The following is a 10,296-nucleotide window of genomic DNA, read 5'->3' on the forward strand; positions in this document are numbered from 1 at the left end:
GTGTGCTCATCGGTTAGTGCAAAAAGAAAATAGGATCCAATCGTCAGGGCAATCAACACGTAGTGTTTTCTTTTATGGACAATGATTGTCTGTCCTTCCACTTTTGATGCCCTTTCTTGCCCTTTGTTTGTGTGGTCACGGTTAAATTAAATCAACATTTTATATTACTATTTATTTTTATCTTATTATCTTTATAAAAAAATAATATAAAATATTGACGTGACTTAACAGTGATCACACAAAATAAGAAAGCATGGGAGAGCATCAGAAGTGAGAGAACAGACAATCCTTGTCCTTCTTTTATAGCTTTCGGCCTTCGAAATGGGCCCCAATGTACATTGTTGATGTTGATAGAGAAATCATTTGGTACGAAAAGTGGTAAATGTTGTTGTTTGTTTGTTTGTTAGTTTTTTTTTTAATTTTTTTTAATTGTAGCAATAATTGCTTAATTTTAATTCAATTGGAGTAATGGTTTATCAACTAAAAAATTCATGATCATTAGTCCCTTAACCCATCAATTGTCATTTTCATTAACTCCGTCAAAATAAGTTATGTTAGAATGACCATTGCTGCAATTAGACTAGAGTTGAGGGACTGTTGCTACAATTGGGTTAAAGTTGTGGACTATTTCTTCAGTTGGGTTAAAGCTGATTGACTATTACTACAATTTTGAGAGACCATTGCTACAATTTTTCTCATTTGATTTTCCATATTTGCCCCTCGATTCGGTCTCATGTGTCTGACACGTGACTCGTTTTAGTGGAAGTACAAATGGAATTGAAGAAAATGATCATAGCTGCACGTTTTAAGGAGTTAAGGAATCAATAGTTATAAATTTTTAGTTGAGGACATTGCTACAATTTCTTCTTTTTTTTTTTCCTTTTTTTTTTTGTCGAAAGTAGATGTTGGTCCTTAAAGGAAAAGTGTTGGTGCTTTGAGTGGAGTGGCAGTTGTTTTGGAGTGCACTGCACTGCACGTATTGAAGATAGACGGGAGGAGTGGGACTCAAGATTTTCTTTTTCTTTCCTTTTTCGGGTTCAAGCGAAACATACCTCCTCCTGGTCTGGCCATTTTTTCTTACAATATGACTATTTTTGCAGTGGTGGTGCTTAATAAAGTTGAAGAATCAAGCCTAACCTGGAGCACTTTCATGAGGAGCGAACGATGGCGGCCTTAGGTTCCCCGGTTTTGAGCTCCTGTACTCGTAAATATACACGATTGCACCCTCATTTACAAGAGCAGAATCCAAAAACATGATCATGCTGACTGCGAGATACCTGTGTGAATTCGGAGTTTGTAATTCGATTACACTCTTGTATGAATCTCTGTACACCGTTCAATCAATCAGAACTCATATCCATCGCTCTAATTTGTATACATACATGATACATGTGCTTTACGAAGACTAACCTCCACGTTAAATTCCTTCATCGAATTGGAAACTTCGGAGTTTATTGCAACATGATTTTTATGTCAATCCTTCAGACTAAGATACTTTGTCAATAAACAAGTATGCGCCAATTTACCTTATCCATTGGGCAATCGACCATCCTTTCTCTCTTTCAACTCTGTTTGGAGTTCAGTTATTGTCTCTTCTTTGTCCATGCTCTCTTGTTTCCGATTCGCTCCACTCAAACACACATTTTCTTGCTCATCTACCCCTGTGGCCCATTTATTGATTGAAAATTCGAAACCTCATCACAAGATTGTTTTCTGCCACCCTGCAACTTGTCAAGAATCCTCCATGTTACAGAATCTGGAGCCAGTCCGTTTCTTTTCATCTCTCTTACAACTTCATACGCTTCCTTCCTCAATCCTGATTTGCAAGCAGCGTCAATCACAATGTTATAACTGTATATATTCGGAGAGACCCCAGCATCTACTAGTTCATAAAGGAAATGGCACGCTTCTTCAAACCTCCCAGAACGACAAATCCCTTTGATAAGGGCAGCATACACAAAATTATCGTGGATCTTTGATGGCCAAATAACCTCATCCCAAAACTTCTTAGCTTCTTCTATTTGATCTGATTCGCATAACCCGTCAATTATTATAGTATAAGTAGTACTGTCAGCAGCCACGCCATCGTTTGCCATGCCATTGAACAAATCCATTGCTTCTCTTGCTTGCCTATGCTTGAATAAACCACGAAGTACAGCATTGTACGTCACAACATTAGCTCTGAAACCTTTCTCGGGCATTACATGGTGCAACATAACAAGAGCTTCTTGAGTTCTTCCCACATTTATTAAACCACTGATGATCGTTGTGAAGGTCACCACGTCTGGTGCACAAAACTTGCCACTCATCATGTCATCAAGTACCTTTAGCGCTTCCTCGATTCTTTCCATCTTGCAGAACCCATTAAGAACTGTGTTTAGGGTGATCACATCAGGCTGACACTGGCTCTGGAGCATCGAAACAAGTCCATTCAAAAGCTCAGTCATGTTATTCACAAGACACAACGCTCTCAAATATATGTTATAAATCCTAGTTCTGTCCACTCCTTCCTTCTTTAGCATATATTCAAGAACCTCCCTTGCCTTCTTGACGTCCGATTCTAGGCACAGACCTTCCAATAGGACCTTGTAAGTGTACTCCGACGGAAAGTAACCAAAGTTCACTCCTTCCTCCAGCAACTGATAAGCCCTCATGCAACCTCCCTCTCCCTCCTTGCTCAGTCCATGTAAAATGGAATTATATGACGTTAGCTTTGGAACAAACCCTTGACTCCTCATAATATAAACAATCCTGGATGCCCCATGATGCCTTCTGGCTTTACAAAGCGAATCTATCATTTGTCCATAAGCAAAATCCTCTGTCACAGTCTTCCCCTGTGGCATATCTTCCGCAATGTCAAACACTTCATTAAAAAACCCTTCTCTACACATAGAATCAACGAGATTCCCAAAAGCCGCACTCTTTACAGTCTCATCGTCTTCACCTTTCATGATCTCCCAGAGCTTTCCCATCAATTCTTTTGCACGCCCAAAATCCCTCTGCCGAAGAACACCACGAATCATCACGCTATGCGTCAGGGAATTTGGCGCCACTCCCCTTTCACTCATTTCATCGAACACCTTCTGGGCATCACCCAACGCACCAATCAAACAATACCCATTTATCAATGTAGTGTAAGAAACAGCATTCGGACAATGCCCTCTACTAATCATATCAAACAACACTCTATGACCGTCACTGGGTCGTAAGATCGAGCAAAATTGGTCGATCAAACGGTTGTAATTAACCAAAGACGCCACGAAATCGGGCTTAAAATTTGTCAAACAGCGCAGAACACGCAATGTGGCATGTGGGGTTTTTGAATCCAGCAACCGGGCAACAATAACATTGCAAGTGCGCTCGTCGGGGGCGCAGTCGGAAGCTACATAGTGGCCAAAGCGGTGGTGGGCTTCATCGAAGCGGTTGGAGTCGCAGAGAGCGTGGACGATGCTGCTGAGGTTGAGGGAGTCGGGACGGTAGCCTTGAAGGCGGAGGCGGTCGAGGAGGCGGAGGGCTTCGTCGACATCGCGGTGGGTGGCGCAGAGGGTGTGGATTTTTTTGGTGAAGTATGATCTGTTGTCTTCTATGCTGATTGCTTGGTCTTGGTGGAGGTGTTGCGGTGGTTGTTGATCGGAAGGTGGTGAGGTTGTGGAGAGGAATGCGAGAGGTAGGGTTAGGGTTTTTGGGGTGATGAGGGTTTTAGACGATGGAATGCTTGTGAGGAACATGGTGCGTTTGCATGCTTGTGCAATCATATGTTGTTGAGATCTTCTCGGTTGGAAAGCATGCAAGAAGGGGGACAATAAGAATACAAATTGCTGGGTGACCCGCTCATCTCATCGTATTTAAGTGATTTGGGCCAAAGGAACTGTGGATTGTTTCTCTTGGAAAATAAAGTCCGAAGCCTCTAGACATTGGGTTTGTACTAGATTTTGTTAACCACCTATCTAATACACGAGAGGGTCTTCTATACGACACTCGGAATTCGGTGTTTGGAAGAAGTGAATGTTTTTGTGTCTGCGGCCGCACTGACACGTGCTTCGGTTATTGGATCCCAAAATTTCTCGTAATGCAATGAGTCTCACCTATGTAAATGGAGTCCGCCTCCTCTATTAGAGAAGTGGTTAGTAAATGTAATCCACATAACATTATTCTTTTCTAGATCAAAGCATAACATACACAATAATCCTTAGCCGTTGTAATTTAACTATTGAATCTTTAACCGCACTTTCAATCTTTAATTTACCTATTTCGTATTATGAGTAGGTCTACTTTAGAATTTGGAAAAGAAAGAGGAGATGTGTGTCTGTTTGTGTGGTGGAATCCATCCATGCTTGGAGCACTGTAAGTAGTCTGGATGATTGAGTCCAATGTGATTTGTTTTATAGGACGGTTCGTGTCAGTATTTTAAAACTATTGTTCTCGGAACTTTGCAGGAATCGGGATATAATGTTTTGTTTGATAATTATAAGCTCCCAATTTAAAAGAAAACACTGCTTTGTCAAAAATGTCAGAATGCAAGTATTTAAAAAAAAAAATTGCATCTAATTTGAAGACAAAAATGCAACTTTTACCACATATTTATATTATCATTTGTAGATTTTAGATTCTTTGGATCTTAGTGTTTGGAACTTAAGGGCCAAGAAATCCAAACTCTTAGTTTGTGCAAAAGAAAAACTGAAGTTTTTGGTTTGTGTAAAGTGATTCTACAAAATAAGTTAATAAGAACTATCGGATTTAATTAATTTGAATGTTCAAAACTACCTTGTTCTTGAGCTCCGGAATCCGGACGGTAAAATTTAAAGTAAATCTCTGTCCCATTAGTTGCTAGCCAATCGTTTATTTAATAAGTAATACAATTTTTTTGAGACATGACAAATAAATATTAAACGGCAACCCTACTAAAACGGATAAGAAAGTTTCTACCCCAAATGTTCTTACGTCTGCAGATGTTACCATAATTTGACGATCTACAATTAATTATGTTCGAGCAACCACGTGAAATTATGGAAGATGGAACAGTTCATGAATGAAGGAATCAATGGGGAACATGGGACCAGGAAGAGTAAACACGAACAGTAGTAGTAAAAAGCAAGATTGATAGATTGATGGCCCCAAAGCTCAAAGGGAAGACCAATAATGCCGAATCTCTTCCATCAAAATTATTGGATTAAGTAATTCGGATTTTTAAAATTTCATCAAACCGGTCCATCCGGTTCATCGGTTTTGATTTTTTAAAAGATCGGGATCATTTGATTCGATGGTCTTAGTGAAAGAGATTCGGAGAGAATGCTGGTGCACGAACAGTAGTAACGAGGGCAGACAAATGCTCCTGAATTAGGGAGGGCAAACAAACGGTCCGGAATTTTTTACACTAAAATCTAGATCTGCCATTGGATTGGGTGTGTGGATCGGAGGTGATTGAGAAAATCTGTAACCGTCTGCAGACAATTGGACCGGCACACACTTTTCAGTTCACAGTCATAGAGAACTGAGATTACTCATTTTATGAAAATACCCCTCACTTTCCATTTAATCACATCCATACATTACAATATAGCAGAAATACAGATACCCCTAGACCCTGCAACTAAACCACAACCATAAACTGAAGGTTAACAGAACATTAACTCAGTATTACGGTATTAATTAACCCATAATTTAACCTGCTATGGATTAACTTGATTCACTGCTAGGTAATAATAATTAATTAAGGTGGAAGAGATGAGATCAACGGTGGTGAGGGCAGAAGGTGACCAAGTAGTTTCCGCGAGTGCAGGTGGCGATGCTGGTGGGGTCGTCGTAAGCGTACGAGTAAGCCTTGGGGCACGCTGCCTTGAAGATCTTGGAGTACGCCGTCGGCTTGCACGACTGAGGGCTGCCGAAGCTGCCGGTGCAGCAGTACCTCGGCGAGTTGAAAGCGGAGCAAGCGCTCTTGCACGCCACCACTCTGCGGTTGTCGTGGGAGCGGACTTGGAGGCCTACAGGGCACATCATGTTCAAGTCGCTGACGCAGCCGGCGTAGCTGCACTTTCCGGAGCCCTTAAAGGGGGTGATGGAGATGGCGAGGTTGTAGCCGTCGACGAGGCTTACGTCGTAGAAGTCTTGGTCGTTTCCGAGGGTGATTTCGGCTAGGGTGGCGGGTGGGGTGCCGCCGAGGCCGCTGCAGAAGAGGTTTCCGCCGCAGTCTCCGGTGGCGCAACGGCCTCGGCCGGAGGCGTCGAAGGCGCAGCCGTGGCGGCCCCAGAAGCGTCCGGACCAGAGTCGAGGGAGGTGGAGGGTGTAGGCTTTGTTGGGTGGGAGGGTGAAGCCGCCCCGAGCGAGGAGGGGCTGGCCGGCGCTCGGCTGGATGCCTGGCCACACTGGGTGGTTGCACTTGTTGTGCATTGTCAGTGTTGTGGCGGAGGAGACCGATACTGCATTTAGGTCACACAGGAAAGATCATCAAGCTAGAAGATTAACTTGGTCTATGCAAAAATCAAATGTAAAAGAAACGAAGCCACATTTTGTTTCAGAGAGAGAATATATAGAATATAGTATGATTTCCGCACGCACATTTTCTCAACGACGAGTAACAAATAAGAGTGTGCAGAGAGATGAGTGTGTGCGGAAATTATTTTCCTAAACCATACACTCCGTATACATAGATGGATTTGTATGCATACCAAGAACGTGGAGAAATAGGAGGGTGGAGAGCATGATGGGGAGGCTAGTCTTCAGCAATGCGGCCATAGCTGAGGCTTGAGAGATTAGGACAGAAGAAAACAGGGTTGCTCTGCTTATGCAAAGCAATCTCTGTAAATGGATGGAGATAGGGAGGGGTTTTATAGAGAGAAAAGAAAAGGGGTAAAAGTCAAGAAAAGCAGAAAGGAAATGGTAGGGTAACTAGTAATTACAAGAGTGAATGGTGGTGGGTAACTTTATTTTGAAATGTGGAACAAATGAAGATGGTGGAAATGTCTGTACCAAAATAAATAAATAAATGGTTGGAATGTGGGCCTATACTTTGATGAGTAGGGAAATTTAGAAGGAGCATACTACCCACCCTTCTTTTTATTTTCTATACATTTTTTTTTAATTTTCGATCATCAAATTAAATGAATTGAAGAAGGTTAAAAGACAAAAATTAATAAGAGATATGTAGAAAGTAAAAATGGATATGTGGATAGCACCGACAAGTTAGAAAAGACTTGTTTTGGGAAAACGGGAAGAGGAGAGAGAGATGAATGGGTAATGCAATGCAATGCAAAAGAAATTTTGTGATGTAATTGAAGAAACGAATCGTTACATCATGTGTCAGTGTTACAATTTAAGTAGAGTGATGCTCAAAAATATTTATCTTCACTTATATTATAACATATATTATATTGGCTTTGAGCGAATTTAGATCATTTGAGGATCAGGAAATACGAGCCCTTAGTTTGTGTGAAAGAGAAATCGGAGCTCTTGATTTGTGTAAGATGAGCTAGCGAAATGAGTTAAAATAGACCGTTGAATTCAATTTAAATAGTCTACATGGTCTTTAGATTCCGAACAATAAGATCTGAAGTCGATCTCTGTAAGCCCCAAGCATATAGAAAAAAATATGGCAATGCAGAATGCAATTGAGATGATTCTCTTTTCTCTTCTAATCTCTCTCATTCCCTTCTCCCCTATCTGAACGGCTGCGACAAACAACAAACAACAAAGTATGAGAGGAATGGAAGATAGAGAGAAACCGAGTCTGAGTGCAATTGCGAGGTGAGTGAGTGGTGACTGACAAACTACTCAAATTTGAAGAATATTGTCAGAGGGTAAGTGGGGGAGGGTTTGTCTGTGACACAGAAAAAAAAAAAAAGCCTAAATAGTGCGGCACTTTTACACATTCACATGGGAGTAGGAGAATCAAAGTGGTACTCTATGTGGCTTTTGGAAGCAGAAAAAGATAAGTGGTGGTACTATTGGTACAAACAATGCCACCCAATGACTATATAGTATATACCTGATGTAGCGTAAGTTATAAAGAGATTAAAAACGGTCATCTTTGAATGAGTTTTCGGAACGCCAGAAGTTTGTTTTGCAACTAATGATACCAAAAGATGGTTAAATTATAACCCTAGAAGTTGTTTACATGGTCTTCAATCGTAGTTGCAAGGGAAAAATAAAATACGAAATTAACAAATTTTCTAAACAAAACTTCAAAACCTAAAGTTGTATTTGATCTTCTAAACATCATTAAAACACTACAATTTATATATCTTATATCATGGAAAACTTTGACACGTAACAGAGTATAACTAGCTTCAAATATTACGACAGTATCATGAAATGGTTCGAACTTGGACGAATGATTTTACTGCGTTCGCCAATTGACCTACTCAAGTTTGCAAGTTTGCAAAATGTTATGGCGTTTTTGTGGTTGGTACTCATTATTAAAGACGTCACGTGGATCTCATATCTTTGTTCAAGCCTGCAACAAAATTAAAGGAAAGTAGATATTATTGAGTGCAGGGCAGATGTTCATTGGGACTAAGGGCGGATGTCCATTCGACATGTGTTTGATATCAGTTGTCATATGCACATGAAAGACGAGTATAAATCCATCAAGCGTTTGAAGAAATGCCTCAGTAAAAACATTGAATTTTTCTTGAATTTTTAAAACTGATACTCTAAAATTCAAATCCTGAATGCGTCATTGATTGAATGTGTGTGTATATATATAGAAAGCATTGGCTCCAGGTGCTGGTCTACATAATTTTGTGTCCCTCGTCAACTCATACCTCCATGGGCATTTGAAAATATCAACGGCTGAAATGTGTATCAGCTGCATGGCATCCTTGGTGGTCCTGCACAAACGCAGGTTTTTATTTTTATTTATATATATTAACACCAAATAAAAATAAGAAAATAAAAAGGTGTAAAGCCAAACCCAATCCTAGGCTAAATGCTATTTTTTAGGTTTTATTCATTCTCCAAACCCAACCCAACTCATGCTAAATGTATGAGCTAAAAGCTAAAAGCCAGGATTTAGCCTAGAAAATGGTGTGGGCACCACCAGCAGGATCCCACCCACATGGGCAAGTCTTTTAGGATTTATTGAATTCAACGGCTAAGATAGAATATAATCAAATCAACGGTAAAAAAAAATCTAACGGCCCAAATTTAAATCCAACAGCTAAAATAATTAAAAAAATAATTTAACTCAAAATTCACCCAAATTTAGTGATTTTTCAATATTTATCGGAATTTAAATATTTTTAAGTTAAAATGTTCATAAAATTAAATTATGATAGTGTACATAATTTTTTTTAAATTACTTTAAAAAAAAAAGTAGCCTAAATTTATTCTTTAATAATCTCAGGCTAAAAAATTTAGGCCATAAGGGTTGAAGCAAAAAAATTGTTTCTGGTCTAAAACCTAAATTTTTGTACTAAAATTTTTAGGGCATGTTTGGTATCCTACCCAAAAATTTTGGTTGTTCCTAAAAATAATTTTTAAATAACATCACTTAAAAACAATATTCTTTTAAGTCTCAAAATTTTAAAAATCTGTTTGGTTGAATTTTTAAAAATAATATTTTTAGTTTGAATTCAAACTTCCTTGAACAAAAATTGGAGGAGAGAAAGAATTGGGAAAGAGAAAGGAGAAAGGAAATAGTTGGTGAGGAGAGAGAGACAGGGAGAGGACGAGGAGGATAGGGAGAGCAAAAAATTACAGTGAGAAGGTGAGAAATGAGAATAAAAAGAGTGTAATGAGAGAGAGACAAGACAAAGGGTGAGGAGAGAGAAAAGACAAGGTGTGACGTGAGGAGAGAAGAAAGAGAGGGTTGCGAGAGAAAAAAGAGAGGGTTACAAAGGAGCAAAAGAAGATGTTGAGGAGAGAGTAGAAAAACTCTAAAAACTTACTTTTAGTTAAGAAATAGCTTATGTTTTTAAGTTAGTTTTGAAACCAATTTTTAAAAAGAGTTCTACCAAACAAGAATTCAAAATCTAAAACTCAAAAAGTGTTTTTGAGTTAAAAAAGTTGAACTCAAATAAGATACCAAATAAGCCCTTATATTTTAGCCCAGAAGTTGGAAATTGTCTAAGCCTCTGAGACCACACCACCTCAAAGCTCTCATCGGCCAAATAGATTCTGTTAGAATTGTTGTCGTTTAATGAACTCTGTAGAGATTTAATCTAGGTTGATTACTGTACATTTTTTACACGATTAATTAATTAATCTTCTCTAATTACCTTTTATTATTATTATTTTTTAACATAAAAAGTATCCTACCACACATCAATACACAAATTAGTCTCCTTCCTCGTACAGTGC

The 10,296-nt window shown here is 39.2% G+C and overlaps 2 protein-coding genes across 3 annotated transcripts; both read right to left on the reverse strand.

The window, feature by feature from the left end:
• Positions 1-999: 999 nt before the first annotated feature.
• Positions 1,000-3,875, reverse strand: LOC126627154 (pentatricopeptide repeat-containing protein At3g18020). 2 transcript variants are annotated; one of them, XM_050296580.1, is made up of 2 exons: positions 1,411-3,875; positions 1,000-1,277 (listed from the first exon to the last, which is right to left on the reverse strand). In XM_050296580.1, exon 1 carries the CDS (start codon positions 3,753-3,755, stop codon positions 1,656-1,658), a length of 2,100 nt encoding a protein of 699 aa, XP_050152537.1. In that variant the 5' UTR covers positions 3,756-3,875; the 3' UTR covers positions 1,000-1,277; positions 1,411-1,655. The 2 variants fall into 2 exon arrangements, with proteins under 2 accessions (XP_050152537.1, XP_050152536.1); XM_050296579.1 differs by having other exon boundaries at positions 1,000-1,325.
• Positions 3,876-5,504: 1,629 nt separating this feature from the next.
• Positions 5,505-6,830, reverse strand: LOC126627155 (thaumatin-like protein). The gene is made up of 2 exons (XM_050296581.1): positions 6,666-6,830; positions 5,505-6,416 (listed from the first exon to the last, which is right to left on the reverse strand). The coding sequence occupies exons 1-2, from the start codon at positions 6,730-6,732 to the stop codon at positions 5,731-5,733; spliced, it is 753 nt and encodes a 250-aa protein (XP_050152538.1). The 5' UTR covers positions 6,733-6,830; the 3' UTR covers positions 5,505-5,730.
• Positions 6,831-10,296: the final 3,466 nt, after the last annotated feature.

Source organism: Malus sylvestris, chromosome 6, assembly GCF_916048215.2.
Source record: "Malus sylvestris chromosome 6, drMalSylv7.2, whole genome shotgun sequence".
In the NCBI taxonomy this organism is placed as follows: Eukaryota; Viridiplantae; Streptophyta; class Magnoliopsida; order Rosales; family Rosaceae; genus Malus; species Malus sylvestris.